The following is a 23,710-nucleotide window of genomic DNA, read 5'->3' on the forward strand; positions in this document are numbered from 1 at the left end:
CTTCAAATATGGACACAGCAACAGTATTTCAGTGGGAGTTGCAGTTTCATCGGTTCCAGCGAGTACATTTTATCCCCCTCCCCACCATCACCTTCGTCAGGTTACCCTAGGACATTTGAATGCTTGTGGCTGGAAGTTAGAAAATGGCAGAACCTTGGTTGTAGGCTCTTCCCTGGGTTTGGGGGAAGTCTATTTTGAATCCATCAAAGAGGTATATTTGGCTAAGTTTGTGATTCTGACCTTGTGCTTTTTGTTGTTGTTTTTTTTAATCTGAGTGAACTCCGGGAGTTTGTGATGGACAGGGAGGCCTGGCGGGCTGTGACTCATGGGGTTGTGAAGAGTCGGACACGACTGAGCGACTGAACTGAACTGAATGTGGAGCATGTTTAAAGCCTTTATTGAGTTTGTTACAATATTGCTTGTGTTTTATGTTTTGTGTTTTTTGGCCACAAGGCGTGTGGGGTCTTAGCTCCCCAACCAGGGGTCGAACGAGTCCCCCCTGCATTGGAAAGTGCAGCGCTAACCACCGGACAGCCAGGCAGTCCCCGACCCCGTCTCTGATTAAGATCTAAACACCGTTGTGGCTAATTCATGACTTCGCTTTCTTCTCTCCTTGGCCCCATTTATTTTACGGATTCGGTAACCATAGTCATTTAAAGGGGCACTTTTTCTGGTGGAGAAAGCATGTGCTTCTTGTGGCGTAATCATTCTCTGTCCTGGTAACTCCCTCAGTTCTGTTTCCTTGTTTCTAAACAAAATCATTAACGACTACAAGAAATGTGCAATTCTCTTCACAGAAAGTGAGTTATTAGCTTTCAGAGCTATTAACATCTCCTAATAAGCTGAGAGAAGCAACTGCTTTTGGTCTAGGGATCCTGCTTTGGTCCTGGTATACATGAAAATTCAGATTCCCCCCTAAATAAAAAAATACCAAGAAAACCCCAGGTCCTTACCACTTTGCTGTGATTCAACTATTTCTAAATAATGAAAATGGAGCATTAGCTAAACATGGCCAAAACGAGGAGCAGGAAGCAAATTTGCCTCTCAGAAGTGGATGCTGCAACTGAGGTATTAAGGATAAGACCTCAGTGTTTAAAAGAAGCATCAAACTGCATTTGAAAGTCTTAAAAGAAATTTTTAAAAAATTTTTGATTGTGCTGGGTGTTCGCTGCTGCTCGCAGGCTTTTGCTGGCTGTGGCGAGTCGGGCTGCTCTAGCTGCGGTGTGCGGGCTCCTGGTTGCGGCGGCTTCTCCTGGGGAGCGGGGCTCTGGGGCTCTGGGGCTCCGGGACTTGAGTAGCTGCAGCGTCTCAGGGTCAGCTGCCCAGAGGCAGGTGGAGTCGTCCAGGCTAGAGCCAGGGATCGAACCTGTGACCCTGCCTTCCAACGCAGATTCTTAACCCTAAAGTCTGAATGTTTGAAAGTGACCTTTCTGGGAGAAGGAACTTCCCAAACGATTTGTATTTCTTCCCCTCTTGTCCCCCTCTTGTATCATTTCCACCCTCCAACCCTTTGTAAGTTCAGTTCAGTTCAGTCACTCAGTCGTGTCTGACTCTGCGGCCCCATGAACCGCGGCACGCCAGGCCTCCTTGTCCATCACCAACTCCCGGAGTATACCCAGACTCATGTCCATTGTGTCGGTGATGCCATCCAGCCATCTCATCCTCTGTCGTCCCCTTCTCCTCCTGCCCCCAATCCCTCCCAGCATCAGAGTCTTTTCCAATGAGTCAGCTCTTCGCATCAGGTGGCCAAAGTATTGGAGTTTCAGCTTCAACATCAGTCCTTCCAATGAACACCCAGGACTGATCTCCTTTAGAATGGACTGGTTGGATCTCCTTGCAGTCCAAGGGACGCTCAAGAGTCTTCTCCAACACTACAGTTCAAAAGCATCAATTCTTCGGCGCTCAGCTTTCTTCACAGTCCAACTCTCACATCCATACATGACCACTGGAAAAATGTATCTGCTTTTGAATATGCTATCTAGGTTGGTCATAACTTTCCTTCCAAGGAGTAAGCGTCTTTTAATTTCATGGCTGCAGTCACCATCTGCAGTGATTTTGGAGCCTAAGAAAATAAAGTCTGACACTGTTTCCACTGTTTGCCCATCTATTTCCCATGAAGTGATGGGACCAGATGCCATGATTTTAGTTTTCTGAATGTTGAGCTTTAGGCCAACTTTTTCACTCTCTTTCACTTTCATCAAAAGGCTAACCTTTTGTAAACCATCTATTAATTCAGTTGTTTTGTGTCTGACTCTGCAACCCCATGGACTGTGGCTCGCTAAGCTCTGTCCATGGAATTCTCCAGAGAAGAATACTGGAGTGGGTTCCCATTTCCTTCTCCAAGGGATCTTCCCGACCCAGGGATCGAACCTGTTACGTCTCCTGCACTGGCAGGCAGGTTCTTTATCATCTGAGCCACCAGGGAAGCCCATTAATTCAGGGAAAGAGGTAAACTGAAATACCCGTGTTCTAAAGGCTTGGGACAAAGGATACAGAGGTTTATTTTATGCAAAAGGGATAATTGTTGGTCCTTAAAAGCACTGAAACAAACTTCTGTATCATCCCGTGGTTCATGCTGTAGATATATCTGGTGTCAAGTTTGCCTCTTTAACTGTTAACTTCACCCGAACCAGCTTTTTGTTTTGTTTTGCTTTTTAATGCTTGCTGGCTATCCTTATGGCTTTCGGGCCATCCTGGTGGCAGAAATCATTTTCACTGACCGTCCTAAATATCCTGAGTTAATTGTGTTGGAGGCTGATTCTGTCTTCACTTTCTTGTGTGGTAAAGACCCCAGGGGACGGACCCAGGACAGGAAATTATAATGGAATTTAGGATTGCTCATCTTTGGGATTCCACAAAGCAGGAAATTGTTCTTAAAAATGGGGCAATAAAAGAGAATTGCTTACAGTTGCCAACTTTTTATCAAGTAATGATAAACGCACCTCTTTTTTTGTGCTTCCCTTTTGTATTATCTACATGGCGTTTTGCACTCTCTGAAATGTTGGCTTGTTTATTCTGTCTATCCTGTTAAAGTATAACCTTTTGGAATGGGAAAATCCAGACTCCTACAAATGTAAAATGAACATGTTTCCAAGATTCTATCAACAGTTACAACTGATTGAAAGAATTGAAAAAAGTCCTCAATTTCAGGTAATCAGGAAGATTGAAGTAAACTGATGCAAAAAAGGAGTCAGTCTTCACAGGGCTAGAATCAGCTGCACTTCACAGGGCTAGAATCAGCTGCATTCCACTGGGCAAATTCATTTGCGTCTCTACCAGGGAGAATCGTTTGTGTTAACTACAGTATTCTGTTGTAAAATAGCTCAGTGACAATGAAAGAGGCAGGTAACCCCGAAGGCCTGCTAGATGGGTCATCTGGTCATCTTGATTTCGGTCTTTTCTTAGATCTAGGTACCAGCAGAGACCTCAGCTCTGGGCAGCAGGTATTGTGTGTCTTGTTAACTGTATCCCCAGTGCCTGGAATATTGTAGGTGCTAAGTGAGTATGGCTTGAATGAATGAATGTTGAGTGGTATTTTCCTTAAACTCCCCAATGTCTGTCTGGGGATAAAAACAGTACCATACAAACTAATATAATTAGATCTTAACTAGATATAGTTGCTTATGACAAGCACTTAAGAGAGTTCTTTCCCCAAAAAAGGGGAACCGGGAAGATGAGGTCAGTGTTAGAGATACTGTCTTACTAGATTAACATCACCTTCTAGCCGGGTGTGTCTCGAGTAGGGACAGTTTTACCCTCGGGACATTTCGCCATGTCTGAAGACGTCAGTGGAGGTCACAGCCTGGGAGAAGGGGCTGAGCTGCTCCTGGCACGTCATGGGTAGACACCAAGGCTGCTTCTGCACATCCTCCAGTGCGCGGGGCAGCCCCCCACAATCTGGGAATAGCTCCAAAGTAAGTAGCATCCACGTTGAGAAACTCAAAGGGACGACCTGGGGCATTCATCCACAGAGAAGACTGTAGGCACCAAAGCAAGTCTCCCCAGTCTGGGTTTACCCAGAGCATTAAAAAGGTAAGTTTGGCTGCCCTGAGTCTTGGTTGCAGCATCTAGTCGGGGCGTGTGAACCCTTGGTTGCAGCATGTTAGATCTGATTTCCTGACCCTGCACTGGGAGAGCCACTGGACCGCCAGGGAAGGCCCTATCCAAACAGTTCATTAAGTCTTTGGTCCCCTTTTCCCTGCCTCGCTTTGAGCCCTGCTAGTACCCTGCACTCTGCAAACAGCCTCAGCCAGCTTGGCGAGCTATGGAAATGAGGCTCCAGGGTAGGCTGGACTGAGTCTCAAAATAGATTATGGTCTGGGCCCAATATCTGTTGGTGAGGTTTGGTGACCTCTGTGGGCCTCTGGAAAGACGAGGCTGGACTAGGTTGGCTTGTCTGTCAAAGATCATTTTGTTCTAGGTGTCTAGGGGTCAGTGACTTGTTGGATGGAGCCTGCTCCAGAGCCTGTTGGGTGTCCAAGGCCGTGAAAGGGGCTCCTCAGAAAGCAGGACCCTAAGATAGCTGTTTCTAGGGCCATCGGGAGAAGGCAGGGCTGAGCCGGGAAGAGGGCTTCTGATGCCCTCCCCCCAGCCCCACCCCATCACTGCCCCACTCCGCTGCTCTCCTGGACCCTGGCACTGTTCCTTCCAGCCCCACAGGCCTTCTGCTATCTCACACAAGTATCTGGATACATAAAAGCCTTTAAGTGCCTCCCTTCCTCAGGGATTGCCTTCCTGGAAGGGAGTCATTTTTGTTTTCTGCAGTGATTATAAAAGCACACAGAAATTTGGAAAATGCAAAGGCAATAAAAAAGTGCCTCTCTTTTCATATGAAAATATTTTTACCTTTGGAGATTAGGAGGGGCTCTTGGTCTTTTCAAAATTCATGTAAAGAAAAACTTTTAAAAAGTGATACCTGTTGACTAGAGAAAAAGCAGAAAGTAGAGACAAGGAGACATTTCAGATCCATTTAGATGTACCACAATCATGCAAAATGTTAGGAAAATTGCTGGGTTTGGGATCAGGATGGATATGGAGTGGGTATATGGAGCTCTCTGTACCTACTCCTACAGAAATAATTATTAATTATAGTTCAAAAATCTACCTAGAACGTTGTCTGGAGACCCCGTTTGATAACACTGTGATGGTATTTTTTATTTTATTTTTTACTATTTTAAAAAAAGAATTTTATTGTATTTATTTTTTTGTTTTATTTTCTTTGTGCCGAGCTGTTGTTACTGCAAGGGCTTTTCTCTAGTTGTGGAGACTGGGGGCTACTCTGGTTGTGGTTTCTCTTGTTGCAGATCACGGGCTTTCGGGCACGTGGGCTCAGCAGCTGGGTGTCTGGGCTCGAGAGCACAGGCCCAGCAGTTGTGGGGCGTGGGCTTAGTTGCTGCTCAGCATGTGGGATCTTCTTAGACCAGGGATCAAACCCATGTCTCTTGCATTTCCAGGCAGATTCCTTACCACTGAGCCACCGGAGAAGCCTTGTTGTTTCTTTAATTAGTAAAAAATCCTAACATTTATAGGAGGACGAGGAGGAGGAATTATAATCACTAACCTTGGTGAGAACTTACTATGTGACATGCATTGCACTGTTTTACATTTTGCTATTACTGCCCCGAGTTCTTGCAACAATCCTGAGCTGCCCACAATTCTCCCTGTATGTATGCAGCTTTCCAATTGCTCTGTGTACATAATTGGTTATAATCCTTCCAACAATCCTATGAGGCCAGTGTGCGCGCGCACGGGTGTGTGTGCGTGTGTGTGTGTGTGTTGCTCAGTTGTGTCCGATTCTGTGACCCCTGCCAGGCCCTCTGCCCATGGGATTTTCCAGGCGAGAATACTGGAGTGGGTAGCCATTCCCTTCTCCAGGGGATCTTCCTGATGCAGGGATCCTTTACCATCTGAGCCACCAGGGAAGCCCCCCATTTTACAGATGAGGAAACTGAGGCCCAACTGTTTGTAAATTGCCTCTGGTTCTACAGTTGTGAGGTGCTGAAGTGATACAGGATCTCAGATGAGGGGCCACTATTATTACTCTACCCTAGACAGTGAGGGCACAGCCTGGTGAGTGAGGGCGGCCAGAGGTGGGCGCCCCGAGGACCAGAGGGAGCTGGAAGGTGTTTGAGATCAGGATTCGTAGTTGCCTGGAAATGTCAGGATCACTGGTTCCACTGGTCACTGGAGGGCATCTTTCCTTCCTTCTGGAGCAGAGAAGACCAGGCCTGGGAGCCCAGTCTTGTTCCTTCCTAACCACGTTGCTTTGTGCAGGCCGCTCTGAGTGTCTTGTTTCCTCATCTCTGAAATGGGTGTGCTCATTTAGACTCAGCTGGCAGGGCTGCTTGGAGGATGAAATAAGGGATTCCATGGTGTTTTAGGTTCTTGATAAAAACATGAGCTAGAGTTTACTGGATCCCAGCTGTGTGGGGGCCCTTGGATTAAAGGGCCATGATCTCTTTGGTCTTTTCTGTCCCCTTGTGTGGTGGTGGAGTGGAGAAGAGGGCTTGAGGTGGGTGGGGTTTGAGAGGGGACCTCTGGGGAGCAGGTGGGAGAGGGTGGGGCCCCTCTGATGCCATAATTGGTGGGTCAGGGTGTTTACATCGCCTCCACTCCATCAGCCTTTCCTGAGAGTTGGCTGTGCATCGTGCTGTGTGCCTGGCACCGCCCTGCACGACGCAGAGCAGATCAGGTCTGTTAGCCAAAGAATGCCGTCTCCCCTTCAAACGTGCAATACAGCAACGTCGAGCGACATGCTTTTCTTGAGGAACTTCATCGGGACATGAGATAAGTCACACTTCTTGGTTTGGTATCCGCCTTCCTTCACTCAGGGCCCCGGACACAGATACTTGGTGGCTTTGCCCTTATTCATAGCAAACGAATTAAAAGGCACCCACATCCCACATCAAATGTGTTAGGTGTAGCTACTTAAAAATTCCTTTTAGTTGCAGTAGGTTAGTTAACACGGTGTTACACTTTGGGGTTCTTTCATTACACATGGATTTTTAACTTCCCTCCTTCCTACACCACTGTTCGTTTTCTTTCTGTTCTTAAATTTTTATCGGGGTCCTTGGAAAGTGAGTGGATCCTGGACACTGTGGGAGAGGAGGTAGGTGTGGGACGCGGGTCTGGGCGAAGGAGTCGGTGTGTGTGTCTTAGTGTGGTTGGATGTGTCTGTGTGACAGAGCACACGTGTCAGCCCCAGAGGCAGGTGAGGGGTGAGTGTGAGATGGAGGGTGTGCAGGTGTGTGAGTGCACACTGTGATGGGGAATTTCAGGGTCCCGGTGGGAGAGTGAGGGGCCAGCGATGGTGAAGGATGGTGGCTGAGGGAGTCTGGAGAGCACTGAGGCAGTGTGTCCTGTGATTGTGATTCCTGGGGGCTCACGTGGGTGAGGTCCAGGATGGACAGTGGGTGTGCGGGTGGCAGGGTGGGTGCTTGTGCGGGTGAGCGAGTGACTGAATGTCAGATGCTGGTAGGGAGGGAGCGGGTAAGAATGTGTGTGTGTGTGTGTGTGTGTGTGTGGCTCGCGTGTGAGTGTGCAAGAGTGAGCCCGTGAGAGGATGGATGCAGTGTGAGCTTGGTGACGTGTTCGTGTGCACACAGTCGGGCATGTGCGCGTGAAAGTGGCGTGCGCGGGGGCGGGGGGAGGCCGGGCGCGCGCACGCGGGGCGTGGGCGGGGGGGCGCGCGGCCGGGTGGGCGCTCGTGGGGGGCGCGCGGCGCGGGCCGGGGGCGGGGCCTCTGCGGCGGCCGCGCGCGGGCCCGGCGGGCCGCCCCCCGTGGCAGGCGCGGCGCGGGCGGGCGGGCGGCGCGCGGAGCTCGGGCCCATGGTGCGCCCGTGTCCGTCGGTCGGGCCGCGCGGGCGGCTCCGCGCGTGGCCCGGCGCTCGCGAGCTCGCCCCGTCGCTGCGGGCCCGGCCCGCCCGCTGCCGCCGCCTCCTCCCCCGGGGCGGCGCGGCGCCGGCGGGCGGTGGCGCGGAGGCCGGACCGGGCGGCGGCCCAGGCTGCGCTGGGGGCGCGGCGGTCAAGGCGGGCGACATGACGGACAACATCCCGCTGCAGCCGGTGCGCCAGAAGAAGCGGATGGACAGCAGGCCCCGCGCCGGGTGAGCGGGGCCCGGGCCGGCCGCCCTCCTTTGTCCGCGCGCGGCCGCAGCCCGGCGCCGGGCGGGGCGGGCCGGGCCGGGCCTGACAGGTCGGCCGGCGCCATGAGCCGGCGGCCGAGCCCGGGGAGGGGCGGGCGGGGAGAGGTCCGGCTCAGCCCGGCCCGGCTCCGCGGCGCGATCGTGTCCCTTTCGGGCCCGAGCGCCCGGCTGCCGGGCACCTCTGCCCGCCTTGCTTTAGGCACCGCGGGAGGCCGGGCCCGCCCGGCGCTGTGGAACTGGGATCAGCCTCGCCTTCTATCCATTTTATTGTTTCCTCATTACGCCTTGTCTTCGTAATTCCGATTTGGTCAATATCGAACCTCGCTCTTCGCCTGGAACCGCCCTCGGGAGCCGGGAAATTCTCGGCTGGCATTGCCCCCGCCGCAGACCCGCCGCGGGGTCCCCGCCCGGCCCCGGCTGGACCGCTGGAGGGCGAGAGGAGCTCCTGCTGGTCGCCTGCACCCCCTCCCCGCGGTTCCCACAATTTGAGGAAGGAGCCTCCCCCGACAGGGGCGGCGGCTGCCACCTGCTGTACCCTTCCGCAGAGGCAGGGCCCTGGGCCGCCTCGTGAGGGTTGCACTCACTCGGAAAGCGGAGGCGCGGGTGTTTTGCGCCCTGACAGCTTCCCACTGGGAGGAGGGCGCTGACCTGTTGAGGTTTTAAGGGGCGGTGGCATCACCGGGGCTGAGTTAACCTGGGGACGGGGTACGGGGGGAGGCGAGCTGTTTAAAATGCCGATTCCTGGCCCGCCCGGGCCCGCCGGTGACTGCTTCGGGTGGGACCTGGAAGCGTGCATTTCCCGAGGCTGCCCAGGTGGGGCTGCAGTCGCCGGAGAAGGCAGCTGGGCGGGGCCGGGCCCCGCGGGCCGCCCTTCGCTTTGGCGTCGGGTTCTCCCCGCGCACTCTCGGGTGGCGGCCGCTTTGTGCGGCGTCGGTTGCTTGATGCAGGGGCGTGGGCCGGATGAACCCCTAGGGTGACTTCACCAGGTGTCAGTGGGATTTTTTGAAAAGTGGGGGAAGGGATGATGCCAGCTGCCATTTTGTGGGGTCTTTGTCCCCAGTCTTTCTTAAACCTTCCGGGGAGGAGGCCCCGTTGGTAGAAGACAGAGGCCCAGCGGGGTCAGGGGCCACTGCGAAGATGCTGCAAAACGCAGACTGAACTCAGGATCTCTGAGCCAGAGGTGAACTGCCCTCCATAGCTTTCTTCACTTTTGGCCTACGTTTTAATCCCGACCTCTCGAGGCTAAAGAACGTTCGGTGACAGCTTGAGCCCTATGCCTGGAGGAGGGCCTGCACGTAATAAACACCCTCAGTGAATGTTTTAATGAGTTTATAAGATCAGTGGACTCTGAGGACTCTAGTTATTAATTCATGCAACAGTTATAAAAATGCCTATTGTGTGTGGAGGCTGTGCGGGGAGATGGGTGCAGACCCTGACCAGAGGTGTGGGCCTTCTGTCGCTGCTTGTGCATTGGAATCACCCTGGCAGCTTTAACAGTTACCATTCCTGCCTCGGTTTTGACCTTTGAAATAAAAACCTGGAGTGGGACCTGGCTATCTTTATCTGTCTTATCTACCTTATTTTTTCATGGCTCCCCGGATGATTTAAATGTGTCCGCATAGTTGAGAACCTCCCATTCAGTGCAAGAGAGAAAAATGCAAATAATTATTTAAAAGTGATGATTACCATGAGAGAAATATGCATCCTTAGCATAGGGGCCCAGACGGAGTGTGCCAACAATTGGGAAAAAAGGTTTCTGTTTAGTATTGGAGTGGAGGATTGCTTCTCCTTTGGAATTTGCCACCTGGGAGCTAATTTATTTCCTCAACAGTGATATGGATTCAAATTCAAGTCGGGTCTCTGGAATTCCAGGTGTTTGCATATATGTTCTTGTATTTGCATTTTTAGGAGTAGCCTTGTCAAGTTGGGGATCTTGGTATCTGGAAACACTTTTGGAAAGCCTTCTTGTAATTTAAGGGTGGGAGGTGAAGTAAAGAAATAAGAAACAAACATATTTGTGATGGTCAGACTCTCTGCTGGGCACTTGAGGTAAATGCATACTTAATTGCTCAGTTGTGTCTGAGTCTTTGCAACCCCTGCCAGGCTTCTCTGTCCATGGAATTTTCCAGGCAAGAACACTGGAGTGGGTTGCCATTTCTTGCTCCTGGGAATCTTCCCAATCCAGAGATCAAACCTGAGACTCCTGTGTCTCCTGCATTGGCAGGTGGATTCTTACCACTGCGCCACCTGGGCTGTGTTTAAATCCTCATAACCACTGTGTGAATTTTGGGAGTTAGTTTCTTCATTTTATAGCCAGGGAAACTAACGTTCCGTGATGCTAAATAATTTGTTGGAGGTCATAGGGATAGTCAGTGGGGGGGGATGGATTTGAACCTGATCAACTCTTTTTATCTAATGGCTCTAAGCTGTAGGATGGTTGGAGGATTTTGTGGTTAAAGAAACCAAAAACCTAGGTGCCACAGGCCCCAGGAGACAGAGTATAATTAGTGCTGGGATCACTCAGCATATGCCAAGACATGCAGTTGATTTGCTGGAGGAATCCCGTAGCCCCAAAGCTCTTTTCTGTCTTGAGCAAGTCACCACATCCTGATGTTGAGAAAACTGTTGCAGTGGGTTTGTTAGGACATGAGCGCTTGCCTCACATCGCTGGAAACCTTGTTTCTGACATCAGGTGCTTTGGTTCTGGCTAAGTGAAATCCTCCTCCTGGTGAAACTGGTTAGGAGCATGGGCGCAGGATTGGAGAACTGCGTGCAAGCCTGGGTTTTGCCACTCAGTAGCTGTGTGACTCGGGGGAAATTACTTAACCTCTCTGGGTTTTAGTTTTTTCACCTGTAAAGAGGGACTAACAGTAATTCTGTGTGTGGGCTTGTGTGATCAGTCGCTCAGTCATGGCCGGCTCTCTGCACCCCCATGGACTGTAGCCCTCCAGGCTCCTCTGTCCGTGGGATTCTCCAGGCAAGAACACTGGAGTGGGTTGCCATACCCTCCTCCAGGGGATCTTCCCAACCCAGGTCTCCAGCATTGCAGGTGGATTCTTTACCATCTGAGCCACCAGGGAACCCCGTAATTATGTGTATCTCCTAGGATTGTTTGAGACTTAATCCATGGTGAGTTTGGAACACTAAGCACTCAATGCATCTTAGACATTTGCTAGGCCAAATAGTGATAATTGGATTTTTGTGTGAGGTTTGCCTTTGGTAATTTCTGGAATGCTCCTTTGAGAAGAAGGACTTTTCATGGTGGGAAGTTGAGAAATATAGATTTCATTGCTCTCTCCTGATCAAATCCAGGAAATGATTAACCACATAAATGATTCCAGCCAGATAAGTAGGTGCCCTGGTGTGATAGGTAGAGAGCAGGTTGGGCAGAACTGAGACTTTGCCTTTCCTGAGTAATGATTAGGGATCTCATGGCCAAATTGGACAGGATGCTTTGACTTTTTGATGTATTTGGACTTGGGGAACAAGGAAATTTTAGATGTGAACTGAATTAAGAAACAGCTGAGTATTTACACAGTTTACTTCAGCTTTTTTTGGGGGGGCAAACAACTTTATTGGGGTTTGGGGCTTCCTGGTGGCTCAGACGGTAAAGAAACCGCCTGTGTGCTGTGTGCTCTGCTTAGTCGCTCAGTCTGTCCGACTCTTTGCGACCCTGTGGACTGTAGCCCGCCAGGCTTCTCTGTCCATGGGATTCTCCAGGCAACAATACTGGAGTGGGTTGCCATGGCTTCCTCCAGGGGATCTTCCCAACCCAGGGATCGAACCCAGGTCTCCTGAGTTGCAGGCAGATTCTTGACTGTCTGAGCGACCAGGCAATACAGAAGACCCGGGTTCAATCCCTGGGTTGGGAAGATCCCCTGGAGAAGGAAATGACAACCCAGTCCAATATTCCTGCCTGGAGAATCCCATGGACAGAGGGGGCTACAGTCCACGTGGATACAGTCCTCGGGGTCACGGAGTCCGAAGGGACTGAGCAGCTTACACTTGGGTTAGTTTATATCACATAAAATGCATCCATTGTTAAGGTACAATGCATTGATTTTTTAAAAATTAAATTTACAGAGTTTCTGTAGTTCCTCACAATCCAGTTCTTGAACGTCTCCATCTTCCCCAGAAGTTCCCTCATGCCTTAATCCCAGACTGATTTCTGTTTCCATAGGTTTGCCCTTTCTGGAAATTTCATATAAATGGAGTCATAAACTGTGTTGTCTTTGTATCTGCTTTTTTTGGGGTCATTTAACAGAATGGTTTTTTTTTTTATTTTAATACAGTTTTTAAAGGTTACTGTCCATTTATGTGCTAAGTCACTTCCTAGTTGTGTCTGACTCGTTTTTGCAACTCTTTGGACTATAGCCCACCAGGCTCCATGGGGTTCTCCAGGCAAGGACACTGGAGTGCGTTGCCATGCCCTCCTCCAGGGGATCTTCCCAGCCCAGGGATCGACCCCAAGGATCTTACATCTCGCGCGTTGGCAGGCGAGTTCTTTACTGCTAGCGCCATCTGGAAAGCCCTGTGCCTTTACAGTTACTACAAAATACTGGCTGTGTGTTGTGATACATCCTCAGCCTGTCCTGCACTCAGTAGCTTGTATTTTTCCCTCAACAAACCCCTCCCAACTGGTAACCACTAGTTCGTTCTCTGTAAGCCTGCTTCTTTCTTAACTTCTTATTTTAAATTGGAGTACACTTGATTATCAGTATTGTGTTGGTCTCAGGTGTACAGCAAACAGATTCAGTTTTGCATATACATGTATCCTTTTCAAATTCTTTTCCCAATTAGGTTGTTACAGAATTTTTGAAAAAAATTTTATTTATCGGCTGCAGTGGTTCTTAGCTGCAGTACTCGGGCTGTTTGCTCTTTATTTCTTCATGTGGGGTCTTTCGTTGTGGCGTGAGAACTCTTAGTTGCAGCGTGGGACCTAGTTCCCTGACAAGGGATCAAACCAGCGCCCCCTACATTGGACGAGTGGAGTCTTAGCCGCTGGGCCACCAGGGAAGTCCCTGTTACAGAGTATTGAGCAGAGTTGTTAACGCAGCGGTTTTAAAGTTCCCTTTTATTGCTTAAAGATTTCCACCGTGTAGGCATACCATACTTTATGTCTTCACCATGATGGTTGTGTTTGGCTATTGTAAACAGTATCACTAAGAACATTCAAGTCTTTGTGCAGACATATGCTTCCCTTTTTCCTGTCCATGGTGAGTGTTTGAGATGGAGTTTGTTGGTCGTTCCTGGTTCTTCCATGGTGGTCCTGTGGGTTCCCCTGTGTCATCTTCCTCTATCTTCCCGTTCACAGTTGCGGTTGCTCAGGGTTTGCTCCTGGCCCTCTTTGCCTTTGCAAGTCTGGGTTGAGCTCGTGCGTGCTCATGGCTTCGTGTGTGCAGGCTCGGTCGCTTGGTCACATCCAACTCTTTGCAACCCTTCCAACTGTAGCCTGCCTATCTCCTCTGTCCATGGGATTTCCCAGCAAGAATACTGGAGTGGGTTGCCATTCCCTCCTCCAGGGGATCTTCCCGACCCAGGGATTGCACCCAAATCTCCTGCGTCTCCTGCATTACAGGCGGATTCTTTACCTACTGAGCCATGGGGGAGCCCTTCCCTGGAGGCTCAGATGGTAAAGAATCGGCCTGCAATGTGCGAGACCCAGATTCAATCCCTTGGTTGGGAAGATCCCCTGGAGAAGGGAATGGCTACCCACTCTAGTATTCTTGCCTGGAGATTTCCATGGACAGAGGAGCCTGGTGGGCTGGAGTCAGTGGGGTCGAAAAGAGTCGGACACGACTGAGCGACTAACACTTTGAACCCATGGCTTCAGTGACCTTCAAGTCCTTCTGCCGTCTTCCTGAGTCCTCCTCTCAGCCTGGCTCCCACTGCGAGCCTGGTCTTCCTCCAGTGTTCCCACGCACGGAGAATGGTGTGCCAGCTCTTCGAGGCAAAACCCTGACTCCCAGGATCCAGATGCTGCCTTGCCCTCCTCTTCCTTTGCTAATCCTTTCTCAGGGCCTCCCCCTTTTGCTCCCTGAGTTGCTCTGGAATCTGTTCCTCTCCTTCAGCATTGCTGCCACCGGCTCAGCCTCCTTGTCTTCTTCATCATCATCAGTTGATACCCTTCATCCAAGCTTTTGATTGTCCAGTGAGGTCTCCACCTCTCAGCCAGAATGTGTGTGCTACGTCGATTCAGTTGTGCCCGACCCTTTGCGACCCTATGAACTGTAGCCCTCCAGGCTCCTCTGTCCATGAGGTTGACCAGGCAAGAATACTAGAGTGGGTTGTCATGCCCTCCTCCAAGGGGTCTTCCTGACCCAGAGATCAAACCAGCGTCTCCTGCCCTGGCAGGCGGGCTCTTTACCACTGAGCCACCTGGGAAGCCCAGATATGGCCAGATGCTTTGATCCTGGGCATGTTCTGCTCAAAGCCCTCCAGGGAACCATCTCACTAGGTGCTTTGGCCCTGTGCTGTCCAGCATGGCAGTCACTAGCCTCCTGCCGCTGTTTAAATTCCGGTTTAGAATAATTAAAACTAGATTAAAGTTTCAGCCCCACATTTCAGCGTCCAGTCCCCACATGGCCAGCGCCTGCTGTACAGGTTGGCCCAGAGACCAGCAATCCCGCCGTCACCCGAGGTGCTGTCGAACGGCGCTGCCAGGACCCTTGCCGCCTCCTGAGCTGATCTCAGCGCACTTCGGCCCCCTCCTCGTCCAGCCGCATGATCTGTGCTCACGTCTCCTCCCGGCTCCCTCTGGACGCAGGGCCTCTGCACATGCTGTCCTCTGCCTGGAAAGTCCTCCTCTCCCCCTTCATCTGGCCGAAGCTCCGTCTTCCGTTAAATCCCACTGAGGCCTCAGGTCCTCAGGGAAGACTTGCCTGACGTCCCCTCTGCAGAGCAGGTCCCATTCTGGGAGCCTCTCAGAGCGCCTGCTCCTCTTCTGTTTTGCTCAGTTGCAGTTAGACATGTCCTTGTGTGACCCTTCAGCTGGGAACACCGCGGGGCCCTGGCTGGGGACAGGTTAGTCACCATCGCATGGAGCCTGGCACGGAGTAGGTGCCCAACACATCCTTCTTTTTTTTGAAGAAGAGAACAAGTCTACACTTTTATTTACTTTTCAATAAGTTTAGATCCTTGAAGGGCACAGCGTCACTCCTTGAAGGGCACGCCAAGAGTCGGATTCTGTGTCCAGTGGCCTTGGCAAAACAAGTTGCTTTGCAGTTTGGCACGAACCACGCTGCTGTTTCCACAAGTGCGCGCTGCCTTTCCCCAGATTACGCTGGTTGTGTTACATTTTCCTCCCGGAGTTACTGTGCTGTTCTTTGTTTGGTACACATAAGCACGTCTCTTGCCTAGATAGAACTCAGTGTTATCTTGAGCGCGTGTGTGTGTGAGTGTGTATGAGTGTGTGTGAGCACGCATGCGCTTGCTTGCTTGCTTGATCGTGTCCGACTCTTTGGGACCCCATGGACTGTAGCCCACCAGGTTCCTCTGTCCATGGGATTTCCCAGGCAAGAATACTGGAGTGGGGCTGCCAGTTCCTCCTCCAGGGGATCTTCCTGACCCAGGGATTGAACTGGCATCTCCTGCATTGTCAGGGGGATCCTTTTACCACTGAGCCACCTGGAAGCCCAGTATAGCTTCAGTTTTCAGGCTTTGTACCCCCTCTGGTTCCATAGGCCCCACTTGTAGCCAGCGAAAATGGCCACGGACCACAGCCTTGCAGAATGTTTGTCATTCTACAGGTCCTCCTCCTAGCCCGCCTCCACAGGGGCCAAGATGACTGAAAGGGCCCAGTAAATCCTTGTTGAGAGAAAGCGTGCCTGAAGCAGGTCTCCAGTTTATAAAAGAAACGGAGCCGCCTCTGCTGTTGAGAATGGGGAGGGAGGAGCTTTCCAGCTGGTCCGGCAGAAGTCTCAGTGTCCTCAAGTCTAAGTCTGTAGGATGCCTGTTGGACGTTCTTGAAGTGCTGCTTACTAACCATCTGCTCCTGTGTTTTCCTGGCTCGGCAGTCTTCCCTGGTTGGGGGGATCAAGTCTGCCTGTCTTAGCCATGTGGTCTGAAGGCAGGGCTGGAGATGCCCGAGGGGCTTGTGACGTGAGTGCCAGGCGAGGGGAGTCTCAGGCCAAGAGACTGGGTGCCTTCTGTCTGCCTCTCTCTCCGCCGAGGGGCGCCAGCCCGTCCGCTCCTGTGATGGGCTCTTGGCTGCCTTGGATGAGAGAACAGCCCCGGCAGGCGTTGGCAGCGGCCCACCCGGAAGCGGCCTTTGTGCCCTCTGCCAGCCCTGCTGCACCCGTGCCATCCACTTCCTGATACGGCCTCCCTGCCGTGGGCCTGCCCCAGTGCTGACCAAAACCAGACCAGTGCTCCCTGCCCAGGCGGGCACAGGCGGTGACATCAGCTGTGGAATTACACACCAACCCAGGTGGAGATGCTGAAAGGGAGCAAGTGGGTACAGGACCAAGGAAGGCCAGGGCGCCTGCTGCACACCAGCCCCAGGGCAGCAAGGCGGCCCTTTGAGCTTGACCTCTGGCCCCCGTGCGTGCAGTCAGTGGGAAGGCGGAGCCAGGGTATGGAATAAGCCATCTTCAGACTTTTGGGGCTGTTACTTTTCAGCATAGAAAGTTCTTTCAATATTTCTACCCAGATGCAAATGATGGAAGTCACCCATGAGGGCTGTCCAAACATGATGGCCACCTTTGGGAATGGCCATGGAGTGGCTCGAGCTTCACTCCTGAAAGTGACTGGGCTTTGGTTTAATTTGGAAAGAAGAAAACCCATCGTAGCATATCTTTTTGATGACATTTACTGAAAGGGAGAGAATGTGCTTAGTCACTCAGTCCTGTCCGACTCTTTGTGACCCCAAGGACTGTGGCCTGCCAGGCTCCTCTGTCCATGGGATTCTCCAGGCAAGGATACTGGAGTGGGTTGCCATGCCCTCTTCCAGGGGATAGTCTCGACCCAGGGACTGAATCCAGGTCTCCTGCATTGCAGGTGGATTCTTTACCATCTGAGCCACCAGGGAAGCCCAAGAATACTGGAATGGGTAGCCTGTCCTTTCCCTAGGGGATCTTCCAGACCCGGGAATGGAAGGAATCAGGGTCTCCTGAATTGCAGGCAAATTCTTTTCCAGCTGAGCTACCAGGAAAGCCAAAGAGAATGGTGCTGATTTTTTTTTCAAGTGAGCTTTTGCTTTATTTATGTGATTTTGAAAGATTGATTTACTCATTTAGAGCTTGCCCTGTGGAAAGCATCGCCAGAGATCACTTTTAGGTGGCTCAGGGCCAAACATTGAAAGGCTTGCAATTATGTTTATGGTTCCTTCTGTTTATGCCAAACAATACTTGTCTTCTTTTTGTAGTAGCGACAGGAAGTTGCCTTTCTCATACGTTTCAGTAAAAAAAACACAGAGTCGGTTTAGATGTATGAAGTCAGTAATAGTTGGGGAGCTTTGTAGATGTGCCCGTGTCGTGGCTGACATTTAGGAAGCGGTGGCCTGTGCTGACATGGTGTTCTTGGTCTAAAAATATAATGGTATTGTTACAAAGGGGAAAGAAGAGGGATAAGCTGGTTGTGCTAATAGAGTTAAAATTCTAAAAACATTTTTTTCTAATTTTATTGAAGTATAGTTGATTTACAGCGTTGTTGGTTTCTGTTTATAGTAAAACGATTCTGTCATGATTATCATTCCTTTTCATATTCTTTTCCATTATGACTCTGTACAGAGTATAGTAGGACCTTGTTGTTTATCCATCCTGTGTATAATTTGCTAATCTCAAACCTGGCTTCCCTGGTGACTCAGTGGTAAAGAATCCACCTGCCAAGACAGGAGGCCTGTGTTTGATTCCTTGGTCAGGAAGTTCCCCTGGAGAAGGAAATGACAATCCATTCCGGTATTCTTGGGCTTCCCTGGTGGCTCAGCTGGTAAAAAAATCCACCTGCAATGCGGGAGACCTGGGTTCAATCCCTGGGTCAGGAAGATCCTCTGGAGGAGGGCATGGCAACCCACGCCAGTATTCTTGGCTGGAGAATCCCCATGGACAGAGGAGCCTGGCGGGCTACAGTCCACGGGGTCGCAAAAGAGTCGGACACGACTGAGCGACTGAACAACAAACCACAGCAATCCGAAATCTCCAAGCCGCCCCTCCTGCAGCCCCTCCCCGTTGGCAGCTGCAGACTGTTCTGTCTGTGGGTCTGTGTCTCATGGACGTGTTCCTTTAGATCATATTTTAGATTCCACACGTAAGCGACATATATTCGTCTTTGTCTGACTTAATTCACTTGGAATGGTAATCTCTAGGTGCATTCATGTTGCTGCAAATGGCATTATTTCATTCTTTTTTCCCCACGGCATGGGGGATCTTCCCCAACCAGGGATCCAACACGTGCCCCCTGCATTGGAAGTGCAGAGTTTTAACCACTGGACCACAGGGAAGTCCATTTCCTTCTCTTTTATGGCTTAGTCATGTCACTGTGTTTGGTTCCACATCTTCTTTATCCAGTCTTCTGTTGATGGGCGTTTAGGCTGCTTCCACGTCTTGGCTGTTGTGAACAGTGCTGCAGTGGACTTTGGAGGTGTGTGTATCTTTTCAAATTATGGTTTTGTCCGGATGTGTGGCCAGGAGTGGGACTGCTGAATCATATGGCAACTCTATTTTCAGTGCTTAAGGAACCTGCATACCGCTTCCCATAGCGGCTGCACCGGTTTGCATCCCTAGCAGTGTAGGAGGGCTCCTTTTTCTCCACACCCTCTCCTGCAGTTGTTATTTGTAGACTTAAAAAATCCTTTTTCTTTCGCCAAGTCATCCAGGAAAGAAATGCTTTTAAAACCGTGGTTGGTTTGCCCTGTTGATCGGGGATCTTATCATTGCTTTAATCATCGTCTAAGGTTTGAGGGGATTGTGCGAGAGGACAGCTGGAAGGGGCCCAATGGAAAGAAAGGCTTCTTGTGTGAACTGGCAGTTGGGGTGAGCTGAAGGCTGTTACCTCCTTCCCCTTAAATCTCTGTGGCGTTTGCCCCCTGTCGGGGTGGAGCCTGCTGGCTGCCCTGCCTGAGAAAGAAGCCGCCTGCGGAGGGAGCAGTGCCCTCCCTGTGGAGCCGGGCCTGGCAGGGCACCTCCCTCCACCTGGCCATCTGCTGGGCCACGGATGAAGTTGGATTTGGCCAGGTTAGACGTCAGGGTTTGGCTAGCCCTCAGCCTCCGCCCCGTTGACGTCTTTGGTTTGACAGTTCTCTACTGTGGGGGCCTGTCCTGTGCGTTGTAGGAGTTTGGGCAGCAACCCTGGCCTCCCTCTGGAGGCCAGCAGCACTCCTATAACCTAGGGGTCCCCAGATGTTGCCGCGTCCCCCGGGGGTGGGGGAGTAGGTGTGGGCAGGACCGCCGCTGTTAGGAACCCCTGGATGAGTGGAATGTACGTGTTCTGTGAATGGCCGTGGCCTTTGTTGTCCTTAAGGTGAGTCATCGTGTCTTTACAGAAATAAAAGAAAAACCTGTTGGGCAAGAAATTCACGTTTGGACCATGTTCTCAACTCTGAGTTCAGCTTCTCGACTAAGGAAGCCTTGAGCTGTTGGAATAGAGCATTTGGGAAGTGTTCTGGGCTGACATGTATCCCTGGTCGAATTTACACACCAGGGTCCTAACTGTGCACCTTTTAGAAAGTACCGTGTTTGCACGCAGGGCCTTTAGAGAGGGGATCAAATTACAGTGAGTCATTACGGCAAGCCTGTAACCAAGCTGAGTGCTGCTCTAGGAAGAGGAATTTAGGATGAGAGGAGAGACACCAGGGACGAGACGACAGGCCACGAGGACCCAGGACAAAGGTGGCCGTCGGCACGCCAAGGAGCGAGGCCTCCGAAGGCACCACATCTGCTGACACCTTGATCTGGGACTTTGCAGCCACCAGAATGATCAGAACATAAATTTCTGTTGTTTAACTGCCCAGTCCGTGGTGTTTTCATATGGCCGCCTAAGAAGGCTTAATGCAGGAAGCATCTCCTGGTTATTTGTAGGTGAGGAGTCTTGGTGTCAGTGGTGAACTTTTGTTTTAAACCGATGGATGAGTTCTTCAGTGATTCTCTTTAGACGGTCCAGTCTCCGTAAGCACATTACAAGGTCATGTGTGCTAGAGCTGAGCACCACCCGCTCCCGTAACCTAAAGCACACCCTGCGCGCTCCCCAGGGAGGAGGCACCGGTTCCAGATGTTTCCTTGTGTTTACAGAGTTTACGGTGGTCACATTTCCAGGTTGTGCTTTGGATGGTTGGTTTGTTCATTCGGACTGTGCTAGATTAGTCTCATGAGGAGTATAATAGTTGCCCACCCCTGCTGTGTGCTGATGGGGCTTCCCTGGTGACTCAGCTGGTAAAGAATCTGCCTGTGATGCAGGAAACCTGGGTTTGAACCCTGGGTCAGGAAGATCCCCTGGAGAAGGGGATGTCTACTACCCACTCCGGTATTCTTGGCCTGGGGAATCCCATGGACAGGGGAGCCTGGCGGGCTACAGTCCAGGAGGTCCCAAGGCGTCGGACACAACTCAGCAGCTAGCACACTGTTGGGTTTTTCTGTAAGGGCTTGCAGATACAGCTGAGTGAACTTTTTGGCCAACCCAGTACGTGCATTGCTTCTGGAAGAAGCAGAGAGCAGAAATGATGTGACGGGGAACTTTTAGGAACTTCAGATTATCCCAGTGATTGTGAATTCTTCAGAAGCGTACTTTCTGTTTTCTGGGTTAGTTTGCAAGTTGATCCTTATTTTCCTGATTCACTCTCTGTGAGGGAGACGTTCCTGGTAATGGAGGAAAAGGGCAGAACATGTGTTTCTAAAATGTCTGGACTCACCCTTTGAATACCTTTTAGCCTGCATAAAGCAGTCAGTCCCCAGGGAGGGCCAAAGAAAATGTAAAACTGGAGAACTGCCCCACCTTCCTGATCTTCCCTCTTTTTTTGTTCTCCAGATTAAAGGCAATTTGAGACCCTCATAGAAGGGATGACACAATTGTGTCCGGCTAAGTCAAAGGACCAGGAAGTAAACAGATAAGTTGTCCTACGGGCAGGGCTTTTTTTTTTTTTTTTTCCCTGAATCACCTGATTAAAAACTATGCATATATGCACATCCTTGCATATGCACACACAGGGAAGTGCGTAAATCTTCAACGCACAGCTTGATGAGTTTCATGAGGTGAACACGCTCCTGTAACTGGAGGTGAAGAAACAGGCTGTGACCTCAGAAGCCTGCCCCTCCTCACCTTCCTCCCCGCCCCATCGGTGTCCTGACTTCTGACAGCAGAGACTGGGCCTGTTTTTGACCTTTAAGTGATTGCAGTCATGGAGCAGGCACTCACTCTTGCCAGTTCATTCTCGCTGCGTCCTTTGTTCGTAAGGGGTGACCGCGCTGCCTGTTTGTTAGCGCTTGCTCACTTCTGTTGCCAGATGAAGTCCGTGTAGGGATAAGTCATTGATCTGTGTACAGGGAGGGGTTTAGGAGCGTCGACCCTCAAACAGTCAACAGTCCAAGGACTGGGCTTGCTATCTTTGCCTCAAAAACAAAAGAATTGATAAATGACTCACCCAAGGGCAGAAGCTGAAACAGTTTGGATAGAATCAGGACTCAAACCCTAGTTCTTTTTTTTTTTCTTTTCTTTTAACTCTTTGTTTTATTTGGGAGTATAGAATCTGCCTGCAGTGCAGGAGACCCAGGTTTGATCCCTGGATCGGGAAAATCCCCTGGAGAAGGGAATGGCAACCCGCTCCAGTGTTCTTGCCTGGAGAATCCTGTGAACAGAGGAGCCTGGTTCTTCTCAGATATATTCTGAGAAGCAGCTTGGTCTTTCTTTCTTTCTTTCTTTTTAATTTGGCCATGAGGCGTATGGGATCTTAGTTCGCTAACCAGGGATCAAGCCCATGCCCCCTGCATTGAAAGCTCGGGGTCTTAACCACTGGACCACCAGGGAAATCCCTTTTTTATTTTATTTTTTTTTGCATTTCTTAGTTTACATTTTTTTTTTTTTAAGAATCAAAGTAACATTGGTTTCTCACCTTATGTGTTTCATGGGAACAACATGTTATTTCTGCTTCTGTTTACTCTACAGCCAGAGACCCCTTCTTAAGGGAAATAGTAAAAAAAAGTCTAAGTTGTATTTTAATTGTTAAGTCAGTGCATGTGTATTAAAGAAGAATTGGAGAACAGAGAAAGCTATTGACTGAGATACGGGTGTTAACGTCTCCGTTCAGCGGCGCCACGGTTAGCTCAACCTTTCAGCAGACGCTGTCTTCTCCCTGTCTTGTTTCGTGTGGACATTGTTTGGTGAGTTATACCCATGCAGCACATGTGCTTTTATTCCCATTTTTTCTCACCCAGCATTTTAATGTAAAGCTTTTGTTTGGTATCCTGATGTGCTTTGTAAACGACACTTTCAGTGGCAACCTGCTGTCTCTTTGAGGAGGCATCTTTAATTCACATAACCCAGGACCCTGGATGCTCACAAGTTGGTTCTTACTGTGTTGTCACTTTATATTCTGAACGCTGGCCCTCCAGAGCAGAGGCACCCTGCACCCGCGGAGGCCCAGGCCTGGGTTACCGTGACCTCGTGTTTGCTGCGTGACTGGAGATGCCCCCGTTTCGGTCCGCCCGGCCGCTCCCTGATGCGGCCCGCGATCTCTCACGTTTCCAGGCTGTTGCGTTAACTGGGGTGGACCTTTGTCAGACAGGCGCTGATCGCCCCTAGACAGCCGGGGGGGTCCGGGGAGCCCGGGCTCACTGGAGAAGAGCCCCTGTACCGCCGCTGAGGGTGGCAGCCAGGCCCTGCGGGGACCTGCCTGACCTGCCCAGAGCCCCCCCACCCCCAGCTCCCACATGGAGACTTCTAAACACTAGCATTTAATTGTTTTCCAGTGTAAAAGTAATAACTTCTGTTAAAGAAAACTAGTGGTTTCTCTTATAGAAGAATTAAAGATGCAGGAGATGGAATTTAAAGCCCAACTTCCTGTTAATACTAGGTATGTTTCCTTCTGGTCGTCCCTGGTGGCTCAGAGGTAAAGAATCTGCCTGCCAATGCAGGATACACGGGTTCTATCCCTGGGTTGGGAAGATCCCCTGGAGAAGGAAATGGCAACCCGCTGCAGTGTGCTTGCCTGAAAATCTCAAGGACAGAGAAGCCTGGCAGGCTACAGTCCATGGGATCACAAAAGAGCTGGACATGACTTATTGCCTCAACAACATATTTCCTTCTGATCTACACTTTTATCAGATGGCTGCTGCTGCTGCTGCTGCTGCTAAGTCGCTTCAGTCGTGTCCGAGTCTGTGTGACCCCAGAGACGGCAGCCCACCAGGTTCCACCGTCCTTGGGATTCTCCAGGCAAGAACACTGGAGTGGGTTGCCATTTCCTTCTCCAGTGCATGAAAGTGAAAAGAGAAAATGAAGTCGCTCAGTCGTGTCCGACTCTGTGCGACCCCAGAGACGGCAGCCCACCAGGCTCCTCTGTCCATGGGATTTTCCAGGCAAGAGCACTGGAATGGGGTGCCATTGCCTTCTCTGCAGATGGCTGTTAGGTGACATTATTTCAT

The 23,710-nt window shown here is 50.7% G+C and overlaps 1 protein-coding gene across 8 annotated transcripts in view; it reads left to right on the plus strand.

Moving 5' to 3' along the window:
• The first annotated feature begins 7,954 nt into the window (after positions 1 to 7,954).
• The window catches only part of ATP9A (ATPase phospholipid transporting 9A (putative)), a 127,825-nt gene continuing 112,069 nt past the window's right edge, over positions 7,955 to 23,710 (plus strand). For all 8 annotated transcript variants that reach the window (XM_044927512.2, XM_044927517.2, XM_044927513.2 and 5 more), the window contains exon 1: positions 7,955 to 8,105. In XM_044927512.2, the coding sequence (XP_044783447.1) occupies positions 8,038 to 8,105 (68 nt within the window). In that variant the 5' untranslated portion in view covers positions 7,955 to 8,037. The remainder of the gene's footprint in view (positions 8,106 to 23,710) is intronic.

Source organism: Bubalus bubalis, chromosome 14, assembly GCF_019923935.1.
Source record: "Bubalus bubalis isolate 160015118507 breed Murrah chromosome 14, NDDB_SH_1, whole genome shotgun sequence".
In the NCBI taxonomy this organism is placed as follows: Eukaryota; Metazoa; Chordata; class Mammalia; order Artiodactyla; family Bovidae; genus Bubalus; species Bubalus bubalis.